Source organism: Callithrix jacchus, chromosome 4, assembly GCF_049354715.1.
Source record: "Callithrix jacchus isolate 240 chromosome 4, calJac240_pri, whole genome shotgun sequence".
NCBI lineage: Eukaryota > Metazoa > Chordata > Mammalia > Primates > Cebidae > Callithrix > Callithrix jacchus.
In genome coordinates, this window is record NC_133505.1 from 51794911 (window position 1) to 51822621 (window position 27711).

The 27711-nt window shown below is 40.6% G+C and overlaps 1 protein-coding gene and 2 long non-coding RNA genes across 3 annotated transcripts in view; 1 reads left to right on the forward strand and 2 right to left on the reverse strand.

Annotated features, from left to right (window-relative positions):
* LOC103792439 (uncharacterized) overlaps nucleotides 1-27079 on the forward strand; it is a 32266-nt gene extending 5187 nt beyond the window's left edge. Inside the window, exons 2-3 of the long non-coding RNA XR_619178.5 lie at nucleotides 22389-22449; nucleotides 26829-27079. This is a non-coding gene — a long non-coding RNA (uncharacterized LOC103792439). The remainder of the gene's footprint in view (nucleotides 1-22388; nucleotides 22450-26828) is intronic.
* Nucleotides 300-13597, reverse strand: LOC144582148 (uncharacterized). The gene is made up of 5 exons (XR_013534223.1): nucleotides 13467-13597; nucleotides 11586-11698; nucleotides 11326-11370; nucleotides 10830-10903; nucleotides 300-437 (listed from the first exon to the last, which is right to left on the reverse strand). It is a non-coding gene; the product is annotated as an uncharacterized LOC144582148 (long non-coding RNA).
* Nucleotides 25616-27711, reverse strand: part of ZNF318 (zinc finger protein 318) — a 35329-nt gene continuing 33233 nt past the window's right edge. Inside the window, exon 11 of the mRNA XM_035295700.3 lies at nucleotides 25616-25750. Within this exon, the coding sequence (XP_035151591.1) occupies nucleotides 25745-25750 (6 nt within the window). The 3' untranslated portion in view covers nucleotides 25616-25744. The remainder of the gene's footprint in view (nucleotides 25751-27711) is intronic.

Genomic DNA, 27711 nt, shown 5'->3' on the forward strand with positions numbered 1-27711 from the left:
TCTTAGATATGCTGCCTTCTCTAAGAAGGCTAATTTCATTTTCACAGGTCCTCAGAACTTCCAGGACACATCAAATAATCATTTTCCAAGGTTCTCTAGCACTTTCTGTCTTGAATTACCTTGTGCACTTGCCTCATCTGCCTAGGCAGGTCATGTTTATCCCAGCATCTAGCACAGGACCCAACACAAAGAAACCAACCTTGGGGTGTGAGTCCTGTGTTGCTTTCACACAGCTTTACAGCTCCCCACATCTTGTAGGGCCTTTATTGTATAGCCTCATCTCACAGTATGCTTCATCTCTTCTACTTCAGCGCTTAGGAAAGACTAGTTGAGGCTCCACCCTTCCAAACATTTGCAGTATACATTTGCAGGTACAACAAATTATAGTATTGCACTTTTCTTCCTTGCCTGGCTTCCATTATTGGGTCGAAAAGAGGCTATGTAAAGAATGGCAACAGGGAAAATTAACATTTCTTGTAGGAATACATTTGAGTTACTGACAGTGGATATTTTGAAGAATAATTGGTGTGACTAAAGTCTCTAAAATGATACTTTAACAAATACTACAAATGGGTAAGTCCACCTCAGAGAAGGCATGTTAAGGTGCAGTTTGTGTCATCTTCCATTAGAGGCAGGCTTCTTTCTCATAAAGATCACTGTTCCCTTAGTGCCCGCCCTTTTTCCTGCACAGACCTCTCTGTCACAGAATCTGTAACATTGTATGCCACCTGTTTACTTGTTTGACTTTAATTGACAGGACTGGTGGAGAATTATCCGTGTATCTTTAACACTGAGTACAGTGTAGGTAATCAGCAAATGATAATTGTTATTATTAAAATCTCCCACTAACACTTTTTATGTCATGTTTTTAAGCTCTATTATTAGGTACATAAATGTTTCAGGATTGTGTTTGCTTGATGAATTAACCCTTTGATTATTGTTGTTAGAAAAACTGAAAAAACTAGCTTTTCCATTCTAGGTGAATGAGTGAATGGTGGTAGAGATAATGACTTCCAGCCCCTGGAGCACTGTCAACCTGGAAAAGGTATTAGAGGTACTACCAAGATCCCTCAAGAGAGGACACAGGGAAGCCAATTTGGATTAGGTCCCCTCCAAAAACCTTTTAATAGACAGAGCCCAAACATAGAGTCGCTGCTTCAAACAGCAGTGAGCTTCCTGTTTCTGGACACAAGTAATGCTGGACAATAAACCAACTGATCCTCAGTGTTGCAGAAGGGATGCAAATATCTTATGCAGATAGAACTTTAAAGTCTCTTCATAATTTAACAATTTTGATTCTGTGATTCCTTTCCCAAAGAGGAGCTTGAAACTTGTGTTAGAAAGAGGGCATTACTAGAGCTGATGAAGGTTAGAAATGTTACGTTCCCAATTGTATAAAAAAGAAAGTGACTTGGTAAGGTTAAGAAGTTAGTAAAATATTTGGCTGGGCATGGTGGCTCACACCTGTAATCCCAGAAGTTTGGGAGGCTGAGGTGGGTGGCTCATCTGAGGTCAGGAGTTTGAGACCAGACTGGCCAATATGGTGAAAACTTGTCTCTACTAAAAATACAAAAAATTTAGCTGGGCATGGTGGCACATGCCTGTAATCCCAGCTACTCAGGAGGCTGAGGCACAAGAATCGCTTGAACCTGGGAGGCAGAAGTTGCAGTGAGCCAAGATCGTACCACTGCAGTCCAGCCTGGGCAACAGAGCAAGACTGTGTCAAAAGAAAGAAAGAAAAGAAATTTATAAAACATCATATAGACCCAACAATTTTGATTCTTGAGCCCATACTCTTTCTACTCTATGCCCCACTAAGCACAGATTTTGCTAAGTTGCCCATATGTTTCAGCCTGAAAGGATATATTTGTCTGCATAGCGCCTTTATACCTGAAGATAAGAGGGCCTGTCAGGAAAAATAATGGGTTGAAATGCAAGGGGCAGGGAAATGTCATTAAAACATTTACATGATTCTCAGTATCCTCAAGACAGGACCCTCCACTTTTCTAGTCTTCTAGCCATTTCTCCTGTTGCCTCAATCCCTCTAACTACATTAAATGAGCTTCGTAAACCTGTTAAGCTCTATTCTGCCTCAGGACCTTTGCAAAGGCCATCTTTTCTGAGAATTCACTTCCCCATTATCTTTGCCTCATCAATTCCTGCCTAACCTCAGTCCCCCTCAACTACTCCATACCAGGTTATTGACCCCAAGCACTGTTTCTATAGCACCATCCTCTGCGGGAGGGTAGAGGGGGCCCAAACTATGACCTGGAAAAGGTATTAGAGGTACTACCAAGATCCCTCAAGAGAGGACACAGGGAAGCCAATTTGGATTAGGTCCCCTCCAAAAAACCTTTGAATAGACAGAGCCCAAACACAGAGTGGCTGCTTCAAACAGTGGTGAGCTGGAAAAGGTTACTCCCAGTTACTTGGGAGGCTGAGCCAAATGAGGAATAAAAGGCAGAGACCCTTTGTTATTATTGTTATTATTACTACTACTACTATTTTGAGACAGAGTCTCACTCTGTTGCCCAGGCTGGAGTGCAGTGGCATGATCTCAGCTCACTGCAACCTCTGCCTCCCAGGTTTAAGTAATTCTCCTGCCTCAGCCTCCCGAGTAACTGGGATTACAGGAGTGTGCCACCATGCCTGGCTGATTTTTGTATTTTTAGTAGAGACAAGGTTTCACCATGTTGGCCAGGCTGGTCTCAAACTCCTGACCTCAGGCAATCCTCTCACCTCAGCCTCCCAAAGTGCTGGGATTACCGATGTGAGCCACTGCCCAGCCCATCATCTTTATTATTGATAAAGGACAGATTGTAGTTTAGAGAGTGAAATAAACATGGTAACTTCCTGCCTACCTCCTCCACTTCAATTGGGCTTTGACTGTCCCTTTAGTGTGTGAGCTCCATGAGAGCAGGGACCAGGCTGCTTTGCCAATCATTGAGTATATTTCCAATGCCTTGCTCAAATCTCTGACATATGGTGCTCAACAAATATTTGCTGGTGAATGAATGTTACATGTTATATACAAGCCTGAGTGTGAAAGATAAGTGCTAGTGAGAGATGTGGGAATAATAGGGGACTGGTAGAGTTTGAGAGTTGGTAACAAGAAAGTCCTGGAGTGAAGGAAGTTCAGCTGCCTAGGAATAAGGTCTCAGGAATTTGTTTCTTTTCTTTAAGAGACAGCGTCTTGCTTGGTTGCCCAGGTTGGAGTGCAGTGGTGTGGTCACAGCTCACTGTAACCTGGAACTCCTGGGCTCAAGCAATCCTCCCATCAGTCTCCTAAGTAGCTAGGACTACAGCCATGGGCCATCATATCTGGTTAATTTTTAATTTTTAGAGATGGGGTTCCGCTACATTGCCCAGGCTAGTCTTGAACTCCTGGCATGAAAAGAGAAAAGAGCCTCCTGCCTTGGCCTCCCAAAGCACTGGGATTACAAGTGTGAGCCACTGTGCCCAGCCAGGAGTTTTGTTTCTTAATATACACGAGGATAAACATGATACGAAACAGAAAATATAATCTAAACTGATCCAGATTATAAATAGTAGGTAACTAATGAAGTAAATAGAGAACTGAAAATTTGTTTTGGAACCAAACAAGTCCCACTAATTACAGTCACTCATAAGAACTTACTAATTAGGCTTAATTAACATGTGGCACAATATGTCTATCATTAAATACATGGCAAATAAGAGAATGTGGGGAATTGTTATGTAAACTATAAAGCAACCTTATAAGTAAGGCTGCTATTATGTGTCAGGTTAGCTTTGCAGTGAATTTGACTACAAGTACAAACTACACCCATTTATGTCTTTGTAGGCTTGTTCAAGTACATAGTCATATGCCCATGACTTTTAAGGCATTACCTAGAACTTTGTTCTTAGACTCTTTTGAAAGGGAAATCACTCAGTTTTGGTAAGTTAATGAAAAATCAGTCTTATTTCTTTATAGTTGTGTTTCTTAATCCTTATTACCCATAAACCTTTTGCTTTCTCATTGCATCTTTTGCATATCTGCTGCAACTAGAAAGCTTTACTTTCTGTAGTTTATATTACTTTTTTTTTTTGAGACAGAGTCTCACTTTGTCACCAGGCTGGAGTGCAGTGGCGCTATCTCGGCTCACTGCAACCTCTGCCTCCTACTGGGTTCAAGCGATTCTCATGCCTCGGCCTCCCAAGTAGGTGGGATTACAGGCATGCACCGCCATGTCCAGTTAATTTTTGTATTTTTTAGTAGAGACGGGGTTTCACCATGTTGGCCAGGATGGTCATGATCTCCTGACCTCATGATCTGCTCACCTCAGCCTCCCAAAGTGCTAGGATTACAGGCGTGAGCCACCACACCTGGCCTAGTTTATATTACTTTTTTTTTTATTGCATTTTAAGTTTTGGGGTACATGTGAAGAACATGCAAGATTGTTGCATAGTTACACATGTGGCAGAGTGATTTCCTGCCTTCCTCCCCTTCACCTATAACTGGCATTTCTCCCCATGCTCTCTCCCCTCAACTCCTCACCCTCCCCAATCCCTCCCCTATTTCCCCCCAACAGACCCCAGTGTGTAGTGCTCCCCTCCCTGTGTCCATGTGTTCTCATTGTTCAACACCTGCCAGTGAGTGAGAACATGCGGTGTTTGATTTTCTGTTCTTGTGTCAGTTTGCTGAGAATGATGGTTTCCAGGTTCATCCATGTCCCTACAAAGGACATGAACTCATCGTTTTTGATGGCTGCATAATATTCCATGGTGTATATGTGCCACATTTTCCCTGTCCAGTCTTTCATCGATGGGCATTTGGGTTGGTTCCAGGTCTTTGCTGTTGTAAACTGTGCTGCAGTGAACATTTGTGTGCATGAGTCCTTATAGTAGAACCATTTATAATCCTTTGGATATATACCCAGTAATGGGATTGCTGGGTCAAATGGAATTTCTATTTCTAGGTCCTTGAGGAATCGCCACACTGTCTTCCACAATGGTTGAACTAATTTATACTCCCACCAACAGTGTAAAAGTGTTCTTATTTCTCCACATCCTCTCCAGCATCTGTTGTCTCCAGATTTTTTAATGATCACCATTCTAACTGGCATGAGGTGGTATCTCAATGTAGTTTTGATTTGCATTTCTCTAATGACCAGTGATGATGAGCATTTTTTTATATGTTTGTTAGCCTATGTATGTCTTCTTTTGTAAAGTGTCTGTTCATATCCTTCACCCACTTTTGAATGGGCTTGTTTTTTTCCTGTAAATCTGTTTTAGCTCTTTGTAAATTCTGGATATCAGCCCTTTGTCAGATGGGTAAACTGCAAATATGTTTTCCCATTCTGTTGTTTGCTGATTCACTCTAATGACTGTTTCTTTTGCCGTGCAGAAGCTGTGGAGTCTGATTAGGTCCCATTTGTCTATTTTGGCTTTTGTTGCCAATGCTTTTGGTGTTTTGGTCATGAAGTTCTTGCCTATGCCTATGTCCTGAATGGTTTTGCCTAGATTTTCTTCTAGGGTTTTTATGGTGTTAGGTCTTATGTTTAAGTCTTTAATCCATCTGGAGTTCATTTTAGTGTAAGGTGTCAGGAAGGGGTCCAGTTTCTGCTTTCTGCACATGGCTAGCCAGTTTTCCCAACATAATTTATTAAACAGGGAATCCTTTCCCCATTGCTTGTTTTTGTCAGGTTTGTCAAAGATCGGATAGTTGCAGATGTGCCTCCGAGGCCTCTGTTCTGGTCCACTGGTCTATATCTCTGTTTTGGTACCAGTACCATGCTGTTTTGATTACTGTAGCCTTGTAGTATAGTTTGAAGTCCGGTAGTGTGATGCCTCCCACCTTGTTCTTTTTGCTTAGAATTGACTTGGCTATGCGGGCTCTCTTTTGGTTCCATATGAAGTTTAAGGTAGTTTCTTCCAGTTCTGTGAAGAAGGTCATTGGTAGCTTGATGGAGATAGTGTTGAATCTGTAAGTTACTTTAGGCAGTATGGCCATTTTCATGATATTGATTGTTCCTAACCATGAACATGGAATGTTTCTCCATCTGTTTGTGTCCTCTCTTATTTCATTGAGCAGTGGTTTGTAGTTCTCCTTGAAGAGGTCCTTTACGTTCCTTGTTAGTTGTATTCCTTGGTATTTGATTCTCTTTGTAGCAATTGTGAATGGCAGTTCATTCTTGATTTGGCTCTCTTTAAGTCTGTTATTGGTGTATAGGAATGCTTGTGATTTTTGCACGTTGATTTTGTATCCTGAGACTTTGCTGAAGTTGCTTATCAGTTTCAGGAGATTTTGGGCTGACACAATGGGGTCTTCTAGATATACAATCATGTCATCTGCAAATAGAGACAATTTGGCTTCCTCCTTTTATATTTGAATACCCTTTATTTCTTTTTCTTGCCTGATGGCTCTAGCTAGAACTTCCAGTACTATATTGAATAGGAGTCGTGAGAGAGGGCATCCTTGTCTAGTGCCAGATTTCAAAGGGAATGCTTCCAGTTTTTGCCCATTCAGTACGATATTGGCTATTGGTTTGTCATAAGTAGCTTTTATTATTTTGAGATATGTTCCATCAATACATAGTTTATTGAGGGTTTTTAGCATAAAGGGCTGTTGAATTTTGTCAAAGGCCTTCTCTGCATCAATTGAGATAATCATGTGGTTTTTGTCTTCTGTCCTGTTTATGTGGTGAATTACGTTTATAGACTTGCATATGTTGAACCAGCCTTGCATCCCCGGGATGAATCCTACTTGATCATGGTAGATAAGCTTTTTGATGTGCTGTTGCAATCGGCTTGCCAGTATTTTATTGAATATTTTTGCATCTATGTCCATAATGGATATTGGTCTGAAGCTTTCTCTTCTTGCTGAGTCTCTGTTGGGTTTTGGTATCAGGATGATGTTGGTCTCATAAAATGATTTGAGAAGGATTCCCTCTTTTTGGATTATTTGGAATAGTTTCAGAAGGAATGGTAACAGCTCCTCTTTGTATGTCTGGTATAATTAACCTGTGAACCCATCTGGACCTGGGCTTTTTTTGGGTGGTAGGCTCTTAATTGCTGCCTCAACTTCAGACCTTGTTATTGGTCTATTCAGGGTTTCAACTTCTTCCTGGTTTAGGCTTGGGAGGAGGCAAGTGTCCAGGAATTTATCCATTTCTTCCGGGTTTACTAGTTTATGTGCATAGAGTTGTTCGTAATAATCTCTGATGATGGTTTGAATTTCTGTGGAATCTGTGGTGATATCCCCTTTATCGTTTTTTATTGCATCTATTTGGTTATTCTCTCTTTTCTTTATTAATCTGCCTAGTGGTCTATTTTGTTGATCTTTTCGAAAAACCAGCTCCTGGATTTATTGATTTTTTGAAGGGGTTTTTGTGTCTCTATCTCCTTCAGTTCTGCTCTGATCTTAGTTGTTTCTTGTCTTCTGCTAGGTTTTGAGTTTTTTAAATCTTGCTCCTCCTTTAGCTCTTTCGACGACAGGGTGCCAATTTTATCTCTCTCCTTGCTTCTCATGTGGGCACTTATTGCTATACATTTTCCTCTAGAGACTGGTTTAAATGTGTCCCAGAGATTCTGGTATGTTGTGTCTTTGTTCTCGTTGGTTTCAAAGAACAGCTTTATTTCTGCCTTCCTTTCATTGTTTATCCAGTCAACATTCAAGAGCCAGTTGTTCAGTTTTCATGAAGCTGTGTGGTTCTGAGTTAGTTTCTGAATTCTGAGTTCTAACTTGATTGCACTGTGGTCTCAGAGACTGTTTGTCATGACTTCTGTTCTTTTGCATTTGCTAAGGAGTGATTTACTTCCAATTATGTCGTCAATTTTAGAGTAGGTGTGATGTGGTGCTGAGAAGAATGTATATTCTGTGGATTTTGGGTGGAGAGTTCTGTAAATGTCTATTAGGTTTGCTTGGTCCAGGTCTGAGTTCAAGTCCTGGGTAGCCTTGTTAATTTTCTGTCTGGTTGATCTAATATTGACAATAGGGTGTTTAAGTCTCCCACTATTATTGTGTGGGAGTCTAAGTCTCTTTGTAAGTCATTAAGAACTTGCCTTATGTATCTGGGTGCTCCTGTATTGGGTGCATATATATTTAGGATTGTTAGCTCTTCTTGTTGCATTGATCCTTTTACCATTATGTAATGTCCTTCTTTGTCTCTTTTGGTCTTTGCTGCTTTAAAGTCTATTTTATCAGAGATGAGAATTGTAACTCTTTTTTTTTTTTTTTTTTTTTGGCTCTCCATTTGGTTGGTAAATCTCCCTCCATCCCTTTATTTTGAGCCTTTGTGTATCCTTGCATGTGAGACGGGTTTCCTGGATACAGCACACCAATGGGTTTTCGCTTTTTATCCAATTTGCCAGTCTGTATCTTTTTATTGGGGCATTTAGTCAATTTACATTTAGGGTTAATATTGTTATGTGTGAATCTGATACTGCCATTTTGATGCTAGCCAGCTGTTTTGCCCCTAAGTTGGTGCAGATTCTTCATTGTGTTGATGCTCTTTACCATTTGGTATGTTTTTGGAGTGGCTGGTACTGGTTGTTCCTTTCTATGTGTAGTGCCTCTTTCAGGAGCTCTTGTAAAGCAGGCCTGGTGGTGACAAAATCTCTGAGTACTTGCTTGTTTGCAAAGAATTTTATTTTTCCTTCACTTATGAAGCTTGGTTTGGCTGGATATGAAATTCTGGGTTGAAAGTTCTTTTCTTTAAGGATATTGAATATTGGCCCCCATTCTCTTCTGGCTTGTAGGGTGTTTCTGATGAGAGATCTGCTGTCAGTCTGATAGGCTTCCCTTTGTGGGTAACCTGACCTTTCTCTCTGGCTGCCCTTAGCATTTTCTCCTTCATTTCAACCCTGGTGAATCTGACGATTATGTGCCTTGGGGTTGCTCTTCTTGAGGAATATCTTTGTGGTGTTCTCTGTATTTCCTGGACTTGAATATTGGCCTGCCTTGCTAGGTTCAGGAAGTTTTCCTGGATAATATCCTGAAGAGTATTTTCCAGCTGATTCATTCTCTTCATCACATTCAGGTACACCTATCAAATGTAGATTAGGTCTTTTCACATAGTCCCATATTTCTTGGAGACTTTGTTCATTCCTTTTTACCCTTTTTTCTCTAATCTTGCCTTCTCATTTTATTTCATTGAGTTGATCTTCGACCTCTGATATCCTTTCTTCTGCTTGGTCAATTCAGCTGTTGAAATTTGTGCATGCTTTGCGAAGTTCTTGTGTTGTGTTTTTCAGCTCCATCAATTCACTTATATTCATTCCTAAGTTGTCCATTCTCATTAGCATTTCGTCAAACCTTTTTTCAAAGTTCTTAGTTTCTTTGCATTGGGTTAGAACATGTTCTTTTAGCACACAGAAGTTTCTTATTACCCACCTTCTGAAGCCTGATTCTGTCATTTCATCACACTCATTCTCCATCCAGCCTTGTTCCCTTGCTGGTGAGGAGTTGTGATCCCATGTAGGAGGAGAGGTGTTCTGGTTTCGGGTGTTTGCCTCCTTTTTGCACTGGTTTCTTCCCATCTTTTGTTGATTTATCCACCTGTTGTCTTTGTAGTTGCTGACTTTCAGAATGGGTCTCTGAGTGGACATCATTCAGTTTGTTGATGATGAAGTTATTTCTGTTTCTTAGTTTTCCTTCTAACAGTCTGGCCCCTCTGCTGTAGGACTGCTGAGGTGCACTCCAGGCCCTGCTTGCCTGGGGATCACCTGCAGCAGCTGCAGAACAGTAAGGATTGCTATCAGTTTCTTCTTCTGCTATCTTTGTCCCAGAAGGATGCCCACCAAATGTCAGCCTGATCTCTCCTTTATGAGGTGACTGTTTGGATATACAGGGGTCACGGAGCTGCTTAAGGAGACAGTCTGTCCTTTATAAGAGCTCAAGTGTTGAGATGTGAGCTCAGTTGTTCATTCAGAGCTGCTGAGCAGGTACATTTAAGTCTGCTGCAGCAGAACTCATAAACCCCTATTTTCCCCAGGTGCTCTGTCCCAGGGAGTTAGGGCTTTATTTATGAGTTTCCATTGTGCTGCTGCCTTTTTTCAGGGCTGCCCTGCCCAGCAAGGAGGCAGCCTAGTCACTATCTGCCTCCAGAGGCTTTGCTGAGCTGCTGTGGGCTCTGCCTAGCTGCCATGTGAACTTCTCTGCAGTCCTGTTTATACGGGTGTGGTTAGAACTGCCTTGGCAATGGTGGCCCACCTCTGTAATGGCGGACTTTCTCTGTAATGGCAGGTTGCCTTGGCAACAGCAGGCTGCCTCAGCAATGGCGGACTACCTCCATAGTGGTGGAGTACCTCGGTAATGGTGGACGCCCCTCCCCCACAGAGCTGGACCGTCCTGGGTTCAGCTGTGCTTGCTGTGAAACTCTCAACCCAGAGTGTTTCCAATTACTGTTTTTTTTTTTTTGTTTTGTTTTTGTGGGGGTGGGACCAGCAGAGCCTGATCACCTGGCTCCCTGCCTCAGAGCCTTTTTTTTTTTTAGTTGAACAGTCAACTCTCTCCCAGGTGTTCCAATCACCTGTTGAAAAGGCGCCGGGATCTGTGTGCTGGCTGAAACAATGGCGCTGAGATTTGTGGTGCTTTTTTGCCTGGGAATCTCCTGGCCTGGCTCCCTGTTTTAGTCCCCTTTTTAATCAGATGAATGGGTGACTCTGCATTCCTGGAGCTCCAATCACCAGCTTAAAAGGGCACTCAGACCAGTGTATTTTGTATGGAGAACCACCGCGCTGGGGCGCCGGCAAAACAGCCTCGCCAGCCAAAACAGCCACACTGGCGACCCATGGGGCTCCTCTGCCTGGGAATCTCCTGGTCTGTGGGCAATAAAAATCCATCTGGAAATGCGGTGTCCACTCACCCTCTCTGCTTTCACTGGGAGCTGCAATCCTGAGCTGCTCCTAATCAGCCATCTTGGATCTTCCTCCTATATTACTTTTTTAAAAAAGAAACACACAAACCAAAAAAAAAAAAGACTGAATTTGCTTTCTTAAAACATACTAATCCCCCCACCTGCAGAGAATTGCTGCAGAGTCTGATTTTTTTCCCCTCGTTTTCCAACATCACCTTGCCATTACATGAACCTGTTGAGAGTACTCTATATAGAGCTAATAGTGGTTAGCTGCTTAGGGATATTGAGTGGGCTACATTTTGTGATTCAGTGGCATTAACTAGACTAATTCAGAATGAAGACGGCAGGAAAGGACCCCCTAATCCTTTGCCATGGCTGCCTTCAACCTGTTTGTGAAGAAATCAATAACAGCTTTAAACAGTGGTTTTCCACGATGGATATGGCTTTCCAAGTATCACTTAGAAATGTGTATTTAATCTGAAAGTATATAAAAAGAACTACCTACCTACAAATAATTTTCAGCATGAAAAATGTATCCATATGCTGGAAACTGAGGAGAAAAAGAAGTGAAACTTGGTAGTCAGCTTACTTATAAATCTGATAGATGGTGGTCATGGAGTTGGTATAAAGTCCTAATAACAACCTCCTCATCTTCATACTAAGGTCTAGAGGGTAATTTTTAAATAATATATAAAAATAGTCCTTACAGGTCATGAGACTGTTAATGAGGCTAAATTGTGAATTCAGACAAATGCAAATGCATACCTTTCTATAGAAGTGTCTTTCATTTCCTCTATGAAGCTCAAGGTCACAGAATCAGCAGTCAAATTCCAGTCTCTTCCTAAATCCAAAATGATTGGGCTTTTCCTCTTCCTCTCCTGGACATTTGGAACAGGCATAGCTACAAAGCCCTTATTTGTAATTTCTACCCTCCTATAACCCATCCCCATTAAAAAAAAAAAAAAAAAAGGCAGCATCTTAGTCGAGACAAGAACCTAAATACTCATCTTTTGATAAAAAGCTACAAAGAGAAAGTCTACCAGGAAGGCACTTAACCTTTGTAGCTTCATATTTTTATTCTCTACTTTGAAGCATTTCCTTTGAAGAACCTCATCTCTCCCTATTCCATGTTAATTCAAATTTGTCTTGTGGTTTAATAGACAAGACAACTGGACCTGGTCTGACTACTTCACCCATCTGACCATTGGATAGAAATGTGGCTCAAATCAGACTAATCAACATCCTCCCTGAAACTCTGATATTATAAGATATACTCTCAATTTTCATGATAGAAGCCTATAAGGACCAGGAAGCTTGAAACTGAAGGGGTTATCTTGCCTCTGAGTAGAGAGACTACTGAAAATAAGGCCAAGCAGAGCAGAGGGACTGGGTAAGAGAGTTTAGATGACATCTCTGACCTTCTGGATATAGCTCTGCCTCAGTTCCCTGGTTACCAACCTATAAATCACCACTCCTATCGTTTTTCTTAAGTTTATTTGCATTAAGTTCCTTTTTTTCTTCTTCCTAACCACATGACAATATGGAAAGGATTAGGTTTCTGATACAACCAAAAGGGTCCTAATTAACAAACATGTACCTTTATACAACAGAAATGCTTCTTGCATAGAATTATATTGAGGCTGGGCACAGTGGGCTCATACCTGTAATCCCAGCACTTTGGGAGGCCAAGGCAGGTAGATCACCTGAGGTCAGGAGTTTGAGACCAGTCTGGCCAACATAGTGAAACCCCATCTCTACTATACATTTAAAAATATATATCTGGGTGTGGTGGCAGGCGCCTGTAATCCCAGCTACTTGGGAGGTTGAGGCAGAAGAATCGCTTGAACCTGGGAGGTGGAAGTTGCAGTGAGCCAAGATCACGCCATTGCACTTCATTCTGGGCAACAGAGTAAGACTCCATCTCAAAAAAAAAAATTGTATCTGGCTGGGCACTGTGGCTCATGCCTATAATCTCAGCATTTTGGGAAGCCAAGGCAGGTGGATTGCTTGAGCCCAGGAATTCAAGACCAGGCTGAGCAACATGGTGAAACCCTGTCTCCACAAAAAACAAACATTAACTAGGTGTTGTGGCACAGGCCTGTAGTTCCAGCTACTTAGGAGGCTGAGGTAGGAGCACTGCTTGAGCCCAAAAAGATTGAGGCTGCAGTGAGCTGTGATTGTGCCAATGCACTCCAGCCTGGGCAACAGAGCAAGAAGACCCTGTCTCAAAAACAAAACAAAACAATAATTACATCTCTTGTGTAAAGTCAGGATATTGTAGGTGGTTTTACATACATATTTTCTTAGTGCATGATTTAAAAGATAACATTGTGGGGGGTGGAAAAAAACAAAAAAAGGGCTGGAAAATAAAGGCTGGAAAAAAGTACTGGAAAATTGAGGAAAAAGTAAGTTATGATATATAGAAAACAAATAAAATTGAAGAATTCCTTTCTCGTCAGTAATTACTTCAAATGTAAATAAACTCACCAAATGCTGTGATCTCAATGTTTCTGTGTGCCCCTCTAATTCATAATTAACAAAATTCACAATTATGTTAAAACTTAATCCCCAATACAATAACATTTAGAGATGTGGCCTTTAGGAGGCAGACTCTCAGAGCAGAGGCCTCATGAATTGGATTAGTACCTTTATAGAAGAGGTCACGGAAGCTGTTTGCCCTTCCTGCCACGTGAGGTTACTGTGGAAAGACTTTCATCTATGAGAAAGGTTCTCACCAGACACCAAATCTGTAAGCACTTTGATCTTGGACTTCCCAGCCTTTGGAATTGCGAACAGTGAATGTTTTTTTAAATTACCCAATTTAAGCTATTTTGTTGGAGTAACCTGAATGGATTAAAACATCAAGTGAAAGAAATTGGCAGAATGGATAAGAAAAAACATGATCCAACTATACGCTATATATAAGAGACTCTTTTATTTTACTTTATTCTTCTCAAAATTTTGTTTACAGCCCTTTCTTACCTGAAGGAGACTCATTTTAGATCCAAAGATACACATAGGTTGAAAGTAAAAGAATGAAAAAAGATATTCCATGGAAATAGTAATCAAGATAGTTGAGACAGCTATAGTAACATCAGATAAAACAGACTTTAAGTCAAAAAAAATTGTTACAGGAAGCTGAGTGTAGTGGCTCATGCCTGTAATCCCAGCATTCTGGGAAGCTGAAGAAAAAGAATCACTTGAGGCCAGGAGTTCAAGAGCAGCCTGAGCAACACAGTGAGACCCCCATTTCTACAAAATTATTTTAAAATTAGTTGGACACCATGACATGCACCTGTAGTCCCAGCTACTTGGGAGGCTGAGGTGGGAGAATTGCTTGAGCCCAGGAGCTCAAGGCTGCAGTGAGCTATGATCCTGCCCTTGCACTCATGTCTACCCAAGCAACAGAGCAAGACCCTATTTCTTAAAAATAAATAAATAAATAAATAAATAAATAAATAAATAAATAAAAATTTTAAAGTTATTACATAGGTGAAGGGGAGAAAGGCAGCAAATCACACTGCCACGTGTGTACCTATACAACAATCTTGCATGTTCTTCACATGTACCCCAAAACCTAAAATGCAATAAAAAATAAAAATAAAAAACTCAAAAAAATGAATGAAAAAGAAAAAAAAAGTTACAAGAGACAAAGAAAGTCATCATATATTGATAAAAGGGTCAATTTATCAAGAAGATATAACAACTATAAGCATACATGGATCAGACAACAGAAGCACAATATACATGTAGCAAGCATTGACAGAACTGAAGGGAGAGAAATATGGCTGTCCTTCTGAATATGCAGGGGATTGGTTCCAGGAACCCTGTTGGATTACAAACTCTGCAAGTACTCAGATCCCTTATATGAAGTGGTGTACTATTTACATATAACCTACACATATCCTCCCATACACTTTAATCTCTAATTACTTATAATGCCTAATAAAATGTAAATGCTATGTAAACATTTGGTATACTACAATTGGTTTTATTTGTATTTTTTAATGGTTTTTTTTTTTTAATTTTAATTTTTTCATAAATATTTTTGATCCATGGTTGGTTGAATCTGTGGATGTGGAATCCATGGTTATGGAGAGCTGACCATAGTCAGTTCTACAATAATAGTTGAAGACTCTAGTACTGTACTTCAATAGTAAATAGAACATCTAGACAGAAGTTTGATGACAGAAGACTTTAACACCAAACCAAGTAGACCTAACAGACATATAAAACATTTTACCCAACAATAGCAGAATATGGACTCTTTTCAAGTGTATGAATACTCTCCAGGACAGATCATGTGTTAGGCCATAAAGTAAGTGTGGCTACAAAACAATACCTTAGAAAATACCTAAATCATACAAGTATCTTCACCAACCACAATGCAATGAAGCTAGAAATCAATAATGAGGAAAACTGAGAAGTTCACAAGCATATACAAATTAAATAACACATTTTTTTTTTTTTGAGACAGAGTCTTGCTCTGTCACTCAGGCTGGAGTGTGGCAGCATAATCATAGCTCACTGAACCCTAAACTCCTGGGATCAAGCGATCCTCCCACCTCAGACTCCTGAGTAGCTAGAACTATAGGCTTAAGTCACCACAGCCAGCTTTTTTATTTTTATTTTTACTTATTTATTTTTTTAGATGGAGTCTTGCTGTCATCCAGGCTGGAGTGCAGTGGCGTGATCTAGGCTCACTGACCTCCACCTCCCGGGGTCCAGCGATTCTCCTGCCTCAGTCTCCTGAGCAGCTGGGACCACAGGTGCATGCCCTCATGCCTGGCTAATTTTTGTATTTTTTTTTTTGTAGAGATGGGGTTTTACTATGTTGGCCAGGCTGGTCTTGAACTCCTGACCTTGTGATCCACCAACCTTGGCCTCCCAAAGCACTGGGATTACAGGGTTGAGCCACAGCACCCAGCCTATTTTTATTTTTTGGTAGAGGTAGAGTTTTGCTCTGTTACCTGAGCTGATCTCAAGCTCCTGGCCTCAAGCAATCCTCCCACCACAGCCTCCCAAAATGCTGGGATTACAGTCTATAAACTTGAGTCATTGCACCCGGATAAACAATACATTCTTTTTTTTTTTGAGACGGAGTTTCGCTCTTGTTACCCAGTCTGGAGTACAATGGCGAGATCTCGGCTCACCGCAACCTCCGCCTCCTGGGTTCAGGCAATTTTCCTGCCTCAGCCTCCTGAGTAGCTGGGATTATAGGCATGTGCCACCATGCCCAGCTAATTTTTTGCGTTTTTAGTAGAGACGGGGTTTTACCATGTTGACCAGGATGGTCTCGATCTCTTGACGTCGTGATCCACCCGCCTCGGCTTCCCAAAGAGCTGGGATTACAGGCTTGAGCCACTGCGCCCGGCCAAACAATACATTCTTAAACAACCAATGAGTCAAAGAAGAACTCACAAAGGAAAGTATAAAACATTTTGAGATGAATAAAAACAAAACAACACTTCAAAACTTATGGGATGCTGCTAAAACTGTGCCAAGACAGAAATTATAGCTGTAAACACTTTACTAAAAGATTTCCAATCTGGCTAGGTGTGGTGGCTCACGCCTGTAATCCCAGCACTTTGGGAGGCCAAGGCGAGAGATCACCTGAGGTCAGGAGTTTGAGACAAGCCTGGCGAACATAGTAAAACCTCATCTCTACTAAAAATACAAAAATTAGCTGGGTGCAGTGGTGCGTGCCTGTAGTCACAGCTACTCAGGAGGCTGAGGCATGAGAATCACTTGAACCCAGGAGGTGAGGTTACAGCAAGCTGAGATTGTGCCTCTGCACTCCAGCCAGGGTGAAACTCTGTCTCAAAAAAAAAAAAAAAAAAAAAAGATCGCCAATCAACAGCCAAACATTATACCTTGAGGAACTGAAAAATAAAAGTAAATTAAATGACAAGATAGTAGGAGGAAGGAAACAGAAACAATTAGAGCACAGATAAAGGAAATAAATAATAGAAAAATACAGAGGCGAGGTGCAATGGCTCATGCCTGTAAAGCCAGCACTTTAGGAGGCCGAGATGGGCAGATCACCTGAGGTCAGAAGTTTGAGACTAACCTGGCCAACATGGCCCATCTCTACTAAAAATACAAAAAATAAGCCAGGCGTGGTGGCCAGCACCTGTAATCCCAGCTACTCAGGAGGCTGAGGCAGGAGAATCGCTTGAACCCAGAGGGCAGAGGTTGCAGTGAGCCGAGATTGTACCACTGCACTCCAGCCTGGGTGACAGAGCGAGACTTCATCTCTTTAAGAAAAAAAAAGGGGAGGGGAAAGAAAATCAATGTAATATATCACATTAATAAAAGGAAAAAAACTCCATATATGATGATCTCAATTGACACAGAAAAAGCATTTGATAAAATCCAACAACCTTTCATAATAAAAATTCTCAAAACACTAGGAATAGAAGGGAACTCCTAAAATTTAACAAAGGGCATCTATGAAAAACCTACAGCTAACTTCATACTCAATGGTGGAAGACTAAAGTTTTCCCCTTAAGATCAGCAGTAACACAAGGATGCCATTTCACCAATGCTATTGAACACTGTACTGGCAGTTCTAGCTGGAGCAATTAGGCAAGAAAAAGGAAAAGTCAAACTATCTCTATTGTAAGATGACATGATTCTATGCATATAAAAATTTCCACGGTGGGTGTGGTGGCTCACTCCTGTAATCCCAGCACTTGGGGAAGTTGAGGCAGGAGAACTGCTCAAGCCCCAGAGTTTGCTCAAGATCAATCTGAGCAATATAGTAAAACACTGTCTCTATAAATTTTAAAAATTAGCCAGGTATGGTGGTGTGCATCTGTGGTCCCAGCTACCTGGGGGACTGAGGTGGGAAAATTGCTTGAGCCTGGAGGTTAAGGGCGTAGTGAGCCATGAATGCACCACTGTACTCCATTCTGGGTAACAGAGCAAGACTGTTTCAAATAAGTAAATAAATAAATAAAATATAATAAAAATTCCCAAAGAATCTATATACACACAAAATCTACTAGAATAAATGAAATCAGCAATGTTTCAGGGTACAAGATCAATGCATGAAAATCAGTTGTGTTTCTATACATCTGCAATGAATACTTTGAGAGGAAATTAAGAAACCAATTACATTTACAATAGCATATAAAATAATAAAATACTTAGTATTAATTTTAGCTGAGGTAAAAGACAAAAACAAAAACTACAAAATACTGCTGAAAGTGATTAAAGATGATCTAAATAAATGGAAAAGTATCCCATGTGTGGGGATCAGAATACTTGATATCAAGATGATAATATTCAAAGCAATCTACAGATTCAACACATTCCCTATCACAATTCCAAGACTTTTTCACAGAAATGGAAAATCTGATCATCAAATTCACATGAAATTGTAACAGGGCCCAAAATAGCCAAAACAATCTTGAAAAAGAACAAAGTCAGTGGACTCCTCCTTCTCCATTTCAAAATATACTGCAAAGCTAGAGTAATCAAAACAGTGTGGAACTGGCATAAGGAAATACATATAAACCAATGGAGTAGAATGATGTGTTCAGAAATAAACCCATGTATCTATGGCCAACTGATTCTCACTAAGGATGTCATGATTATTAATGGGGGAATAAACAGTCTTTTCAATAAACGGTGCTGGGACAACCAGATATTCATGTGCAACAAATGGAGTTGGGGCCCTCACACCATATATAAAAACTAACTCAAAATGGATCAATAACCTAAATATAAGAGCTAAAACTGTAAAACTCTTAGAAGAAAATAAAGAGGTAAATCTTTAAGACCTTGGATTTGTCAATTAAAGGACATCACGAAACTGAAAAGACAACCTAGAGAATAGTTAGTTGTAAGTCATATATCAGATAAAGACCTAGTATGCAGAATATATAAAGAATCCTTACAACTGTAGAATAGAAAGACAAACATTACAATTTTAAAATACATAAAGGACTTGAATAAACATTTCTGTAAAGACAATATAAAAACAGCCAATAAGGCCAGGTGCAGTGGCTCACACCTGTAATCCCAGCACTTTGGGAGGCCCAGTTGGGTGGATCACTTGAAGTCAGGAGTTCAAGACCAGTCTGGCCAACATGGCAAAATGCTGTCTCTACTAAAAACACAAAAATTAGCTGGGCACGGTGACCTCCACCTATAATCCCAGCTACTCAGGAGGCTAAGGCAGGAGAATCACTTGAACCCAGGAGGCAGAGGCTGCAGTGAATGAAGACTATGACACTGCAATCCAGTCTGGGTGAGGGAGTGAGACGGTCTCAAAAAAAAAAATTGGTCAATAAGCACATAAAAGATGCTCACTGCTAGATGTGGTGGCTCACACCTGTAATCACAGCACTTTGGGAGGCCAAGCAGAAGGACTGCTTGAGTTCGGGAGTTCAAGTCCAGCCTAGGCAACATAGCAACACTCCATCTTTACAAATAAAAAATTAGCTGGGAGTGGTGATGTGTGCCTTTGGTCCTAGCTACTCAGGAGGCTAAGGTAGAAGGATCACTAGAACCCAGGAGGTTGAGCTGCAGTGAACTGTGTTCCCACCACTGCATGCCAACCAGAGCAACAGAGCAAGACCCTGTCTCAAAAACAACAACAACAACAAAGATGCTCAGTATTGCTCTATAAGGAAAATGTAAACCGAAACCATAATGAGATACTAGGATGGTTATTATATATATATATATGTATATATATGTATATGTATATGTGTATATATATGTATATGTATGTATATGTATATGTGTATATATATGTATATGTGTATATATATATATAAAAGGAGTCTAACAAGTGTTATGGAGATTGTACAAAGCTGTAGGGACGTAAAATGATTCAGGTGCTATGGAAAACAATTTGGCAGCTTCTCAAAAAATTAAACATAGAATAACCATATGACCCAGCCACTTTATCTCTAGTAAATACCTGAAAGAATAAAAAACAGCTACTCAAATACTTATGCATGAAATGTTCACAGCAGCATTATTCAAAATAAGCAAAAGGTAGAAACAACTCGACAAGCTGAAAGGTCCATCAGCAAATGACTGGATAAACAAATTGTGATATATACATATAATGGAGTATTATTTAGCTATAAAGAGGAATAAAACACTGATACATACAACAACATGGATGAACCTCAAGAACATTATGCTAAGTGAAAAAATAGTAGCACAAAAATACAAATGGTCCCATATTGTATGATTTTATTTATACAGAATGTCCAGAATAGGTAAATCCATAGAGACAGAAAACAGATTGGTGATTGCCAGGGGCTGCAGTTAGGTGGGAATGAGGACTAACTGCTTAAGGGAAATAGGGTTTTATTTTGTGTGATGAAAATTTCACATATTTTATGATGTAAATTTCACCTCGGTTTTTTTTTAATCACCAGAGATAACAGTCAGAATAGTGGTTACATTTGGGGGAAGTGGTAACTGGAAGATAACATAAGAGGAGCTTCCGGGGTGTTGGTTGTATTTTATTTTTTTGATTTGGGTGTTGGTTACCTAGGTCTTTTCACTTTGTGAAACTGTTAAGCTTAACCCTTGTGTTTTTGGTTTTTGAGATAGGGTTTTATTGTTACCCAGGCCAGAGTACAGTGGTTCGATCATGGCTCACTGCAGCTTCTACCTCCTGACCTCAAGTGATCCTCCCACCTCAACCTGCTGAGTAGCTCTGATTAAAGGCACATGCTCCCATGCCCAGCTAATTTTTATTTATTTATTTGTATAGACGGGGTCTCATTATTTTGCCCAGGCTGGTCTTGAACTCCTGGACACAAGTAATCCTCCTGCCTTAGCCTCCCAAAGTCCTGGGATTACAGGCATAAGCCACTGTATCCAGCCTGTTTTTAAAATATTAACACTGTACTTTAACATAAAAGTTTACTTAGAAAAAAGTTAAACGGGGCCAGGCATGGTGGCTCATGCTTGTAATTCCAGCACTTTGGGAAGCCCAGGCGGGTGAAACACCTTGAAGTCAGGAGTTTGAGACCAGCCTGGACAACATGGTGAAACCCTGTCACTACTAAAAATATAAAAATTAGCCAGGTGTGGTGGCAGCCACTAATCTTAGCTACTCGGGAGGCTGAGGCAGGAGTACTGTTGGAACTGTGAAGTGGAGGTTGCAGTGAGCTGAGATCATGCCATTGCACTCCAGCCCAGGCGACAACAGCAAGACTATCTCAAAAAAAAAAGAAAAAAGTTAAATAGTTGCCATATGACCATACACTCCTAATTGTGTATGTACCCTAGGGAACTGAAAACGTATATTCACACCAAAAAACGTGTACATGAATGATCACAGATTTTTAACAGGCAAAATATGAAAATAACCCAAATGTCCAACAACTAGTAAACAAAACATGGCCTATCTATACAGTGGAATATTAATTAGCCATAAAATGCAATGAAATAGTGATATGTGATATAACATGGTTGAACTTTGACAATATTGTGCTAAGTGAAAGAAGCCAGACACAAAAGAATTATTTATTGTATGACTCCACTTATATTAAATGCTCAAAATAGGCAAATCCATAGAGATAGAAAGGAGACTAGTGATTGCCAGTGGCTTGGGAGTGGGGGTAACTGGAAGTATCTGCCAATGGGTATATGTTTTTTTAGAGGATGATGGAAATGTTCTGGAATTAGATAGCGGTGTTAGTTGTACAACACTGAAGATATTTAAAACCACAGGACTATACACTTAAAAATGGTGAATTTGGCCAGGCATAGTGGCTCACACCTCTAATCACAGCACTTTGGGAGGCTAAAGTGGAAGAATCACTTGAGCCCAGGAGGTGGAGGCTGAAGTGTGCCATGATTACAGCACTGTACTCCAGCCTGGATGAAAGAACAAGACCTTGTCTCAGAGAAATAAAGGTGAATTTTGTTATGTGAAATTCAACATATTAACTGTAATTCAATGAAGAGATCTTAAGTATTTCATCATTCATTATACATGTAAACTCACATAAAATAAAAGGAGTCCAAAGGGGTCTAGAGGTATGGCAGCTATTCTCTTTTCTCTGTCCATAGTTCCTTTATAATTGGACACCATGCAGAAGTTGAGGAAGCCTAGAGCTCTCAGGACCAGCCCAATGCACTTGCATAGAGGCATTTAGAATGGTCCAGCACATACCATCATAGGCCTTCTTATGATATAGCCTCTAACAAAAAAACTAGGCTGTCCCAAATCCCTAGTAATATAATTGCTTACCTTTATACCAAGAATGTTGAGAAAGCACCAAAATCTGCATGTGGTGTGTGCCCAGGCAGACTTCAAGGGGTTTGTGCTATGAGACCTAAAGTTCTTATGAGATTGTGCAAACGAAAAGACATATCAGCAGGGCCTATGGTGGTTCTATGTGTGCTTAATGTATTCATAACAAGATCAAGTGTGCTTTCCTTATCAAAGAGCAGAAAATCATTGTGAAAATGCTGAGAGTCAGAAAGCTAAATAAAAAATGAAGCTGTTTTGAATAATAGAAAAAAGAAGTCCAAAGTAAAAACAGTAGTCTAAAAAATGTTTCCTTTCCCTCACCCTTCCCCCAGTTCAGTACACCTCACACACCATTGGAGAACAGAAGTCTAAGCAGCAAAGCAGAGGATGAAGGTAGGACTGTGAGTCATGTGTGTATGAAAGCTTGTGACCAACATCCTTGATTGTCCCTGAACAGAGGAATGTGACAGTTAATGAGAAACAGATCTTGGGCTAGAGCAAAGGAAAGAAAGTGGTAGTGATGAAGTGTTGGCAGCCCTGGCACCAAGTTGCTTTCCATTGCTTCATCCACCAGGTCCTTAACTAATATATCAGCAACATGAGGCCCTGAGGTACTTTTTGCCCTTTACTGACTTCTTATTCCACTGATGGCTTTGCTTATATCATGAATATTCCCTAAAGTTACTAAAACCATAGATTTATTTGGGCAGTGAACTAGACCTCCAGGACTCTAAAAGTGCCTGGACTTACAAATCAAAAACAAAACCAGCCAGGTGCGGTGGCTCACGCCTGTAATCCCACCACTTTGGGAGGCTGAGGTAGGTGGATCACTTAGGGTCAGGAGTTCATGACCAGCTTGGCCAACATGGTGAAACCCCATCTCTACTAACAATACAAAAATTAGCCGGGCGTGGTTACGTAGGCCTGTAATCCCAGCTACTCGGGAGGCTGAGGCAGGAGAATCGTTTGAACCTGGGAGGTGGAGGTTGCAGTGAGCAGAGATTGCACCACTGCACTCCAGCCTGGGTGACAGTGCTAGACTCAGTCTGAAAACAAAACAAAACAAAAAACAAAAACCAGACTAATAGTTTTCAGGATAAATCTGGAATTGGCACAGCTTATATTTAAATACATCTCAGAGTTTACAGGATTTAAAGGGCAGCTAAATTTTACTAGGTTCTGGTTCCCATTCCCACTGTGTTTCTCAGCCCATAGTCCCAAAGTACAAAAAGGAATAAAAGTACCTATTAGCATTTTTTAGCTGGGCACAGTGGCTCACGCCTGTAATCCCACCACTTAGGGAGGCCAAGGCAGGCGGATAACTTGCAATCATAAGTTTGAGACTTGCCTGGCTAACATGGTGAAACTCTGTCTCTACTAATAAAAAAATTAGCCTGTGCCACCATATAATGGTGTAATTCCAACTACTCAGGAGGCTGAGGCACAAAAATTGTTTCTACCCAGAAGGCAGAGGTTGCAGTGAGCCAAGATAGACATTACTAATTTACTATTACAAATTACTAATGCAAAAATTAGCCAGGAATGGTGGCACATGCCTGTGCTACCATGTATAAAGTAATTCCAGTTACTTGGAAGGCTGAGGCACAAGAATTGTTTCTACCAAGAAGGCAGAGGTTGCAGTGAGCCAAGATCATGCCACTGCAATCTAGTCTGGCTGAAAGAGTGAGACTATCTTCAAAAAACAAAAAAATGCTGTCTCCTACGGGCATTTTTTTTTTTTTCGAGACAGAGTTTTACTCTTGTTGCCCAGGCTGGAGTGCAATGGTACGAGATCTCAGCTCGATGCAACCTCTGCCTCCCAGGTTCAAGTGATTCTCGTGCCTTAGCCTCCCAAGCAGCTGGGATTAGACAACCGCCACCACGCCTGGCTAATTTTTTTGTGTTTTTAGTAGAGACAGGGTTTCACCATATTGGGCAGGCTGGTGTCAAACTCCTGACCTCAGGTGATCTGCCCACCTCGGCCCCAAAAACTGCTGGGATTATAGGTGTAAGCCACCGCAACCAGTCCATTTTTTTTTTTTTTTTTGAGATGGGAGTCTCTCTCTGTCACCCAGGCTGGGGTGCAGTGGCCCAATGAAGGCTCATTGCAATATCCACCTCCCGGGTTCAAGCGATTCTCCTAACTCAGCTTCCCAAGTAGCTGGGATTACAGGTGTGTGCCACCATGCCCAGCTAATTTTTGTATTTTTAGTAGAGACAGGGTTTCGCCACGTTGGCCAGGCTGGTCTTGAACTCCTGAACTCAGATGATCTGCCTGCCTTGGCCTCCCAAAGTGCTGGGATTACAGGCATAAGCCACCATGCCTGGGCCATTTTTTATTTTTAATTTATTTTTGAGACAGGTTCTTGTTCTGTTGCTCAGGCTGGAGTGCAATCACAGTTCACTGCAGCTTCAACCTCGATGGTTCAAAGTGATCCTCCCACCTCAGCCTCCCAAGTAGCTGGGACTACAGGCATGGACCACCATGCTGGGCTAATTTATTTTTTTGTAGAGACAGGGTCTCACTATGTCGCTTGGGCTGGTCTTGAACTCCTGGGATCAAGTGATTTGCCAACCTTGGCCTCTCAAAGTGCTGGGATTATAAGTGTGAGCTACCATGCCCACACCCTACTAGCATTTCATTTTTTATTTTTTCCAGATGGCATCTTGCTCTGCCACCCTGGCTGGAATGCAGTAGCATAATCTCAGCTCAACCTCCACCTCCCAGGTTCAAGCAATTCTCCTGACTCAGCTTCCTAAGTAGCTAGGATTACAGGCACACACCACCATACTTGGCTAATTTTTGTATTTTTAGTAGAGACAGGGTTTCACCATGTTGGCCAGGCTGGTCTCGAACTCTTGGCCTCAAGCAATCTACCCTCCTCAGCCTCCCAAAGTGCTGGGATTACAGGCATGAGCCACCATGCCCAGCCCCCTACTGGCATTTTAAATAATGCAGAGAGTAAGAGGTTTCCTTGGCGGTTTGAAATGATGGTTGCCTGCTACGGTACACCAGAGGTTTCAATGTGTGTGGGACAAGTACAAGACTGAGTGAAAACTGGTGGACAGCTGCCCTTAAGTCTGATATTGAGGGATTTTTCAAACATCTCCTTTGTGATTATCCCCGCTTCATTGAGTCTCCTTTGCTTACTCATACCCTAATCCACTAAGGACATACCCAATTTTACTTTGTCCTTGTATGGGCCAATAAAAGAAGCTGGAACTGAGATAAGAGATGTTCTACTTAGGGGGACATTGGAGCCAGGGCCCAGGAAGAACATGAAGACTTGAACTCTATAGCTTTAATGTAAATATCATGTTACAAAATGAGAGATGGGACTTTAGGAGATAACTTATTCAATGCTAAATGAGGTGAGGAGTGGCAAGTCTAAAATACAACCCTCTATGTACAGTCTAATATTATTCATCTACTGGTACAACCAAATACATATTCACTCACCTAACTCACCATTTCCTAGCAGCTAAAATGACAAGATCTTGTCTACAACTTATCCCCACCTACAGCAGCCATACCCACCTTCTGGAAGTCAGAGCTGACAGGTGATTGCCTACTGGCCACAAGGGTACCCCATCATTTCCATGGCCTCTGTGGCTTCTATCCCTGCCTTCCTGGGAGCAGAAATGTCTGCTGCAGTCCTTCCTTTTGGAAATGTGAAGACTTTTGGAATCACCCCTGAAAAGAAAGGAAGATAAGTGGGTGAGAATCAGCAACAATGTGATAATAGTCATCCTTAGGAAGGTGGTTATAGGAAGGCTGGGTGGAAACTTAGCAGGGGCAGAGTATCAGAGAGATGAAAGAAAATAATAATATGGTTGATTTTTTCTGCCATCTTTCTCATCTTCTACCTTCTGCTCTCCTGTTAGGTAACGCTGCTTGTTTTCACCCTGTTCATTCACTTCCCTTAAACATACTCATTTCCCTTATTTTCTACAAAACTCCTTTCTTGCCTGATCCTCCACAAATGGAACCAAAGCCTGTAAATGTTTAAACCATTACATCTAGATGTTATCTTCTATCCTTTTGCATGTGACAAAGACTTTGTTATCTTTTGTGTACCTGTATTACTTTGTGAAACAGGTATCTTGATTGATATCATTTAATGTCCAAGTGCTTGTACAACATTAATGAAAATGCACAACCAGCTCAACAGAGGTTAGGGAAAAAGAATGGGAAGAGATTCTTGAAGAAGGCATGTTGTCCAGCAATGATGGGAAGAGAATTTAGGAAGTCTTGAGGGAAAAGCAGTAGGACCTATTTGTAATGATGGAAAACAGACAGGAGGTGTGAAGGAAAACAGGAATGCACTGAGTAGGAGAGACACAACTTAAAAAAAAATTTAATACAGAAATGGGTAACCCTTACTATATGTTATCATTTCATACATATGTGTGCATGTGTACATATTTTGTTTATAAAACATTTATATTTTATATAAAATGCATTTTCATGGTCACAATGTTGAAACAAAACAGAAGATACAAAATAAAAAGTGATAGAATTCCTATTCCCTCTCCCAAAGGCAACCTTTTTAAGTTATGATTTAGTTTTGATGAGATAAGATGATGTTGAACCATAAAGTATTGAATTACTTTTTCAGCCAAATCAGAGGGGTTTGGGGTTTGACTGACTTCAACCTGCTTATGAAGTCTGGCTCAAAGAAAAAAGCAGACCACCTGAAAGCTGGATCCCCAAAAGTTTTTTGCTAACTCTAAGGCCAGTTTAACTCCTTCTCATCCTGTTTCTCTTCTAGGAGCTGCAGAAGCAGTGTTCCCATCATGGCCTGGCACCACTATTCCAGAATGCTGCTGAAGTGAGGGAACCACTGGCAAACTTGACATGCTTCACGGATATAGTGCTTTGTATACAAAGACCCAGGACAGAAGCAAGAGGACAGCTGGCTTCTAGAGTGCTAAGCACCCCAAAAATAAAAGAGGCAATTTACAATTTTTACTAATAATTTGCTAAGTATTAACAATTCGATAATAAAAACAGCTACTATTACACATTGTTTCAATCAATTTTTATTGAGCACCTGCTATATGCCAGACAACTGTGCACTGTGAATACAATGATTAAGAAAACAGTAAGCAAAGACAGACTTCTTGCCTTGGGGAGTTTTTGATGTACTTAAGGGGAACAAGGGGAACACAGAATTAATCAAAGAAACATAAAGGTAAAATTACAACCACATTAACTGCTACAACATAAACATACATGTTTATATATGTATTCCTGCAAAAGTGTATATGGGTTGAGGGCAAATCAGGAGAGTTGTGATTTTAAGAGATTTTCATTATAAATTCAACTTCGTGGCTTATCAATGAATATTGTATACATAGCCTTTTAAAAATTACATAAACGTTACTGCAATTTTAAACTCTAAATGAGATGTGCTCACTATTTCCATTTGTCCATGTTCTCACATAAATTGTTAATAAACCAAGACTTTGTTTTAGATTCGTATCCTAGATTTGGTATGTAAGCTTTGTTAAGGTGAGAACTAAGGTTCAGGAATATATATTAATATATTAACAAAGCTTACCTACCAATATATATATATTATATATATAACAAATATTATACATATATATATTTTAAAGAAACCACTCATTTATTTGTTATAGGCTATATCC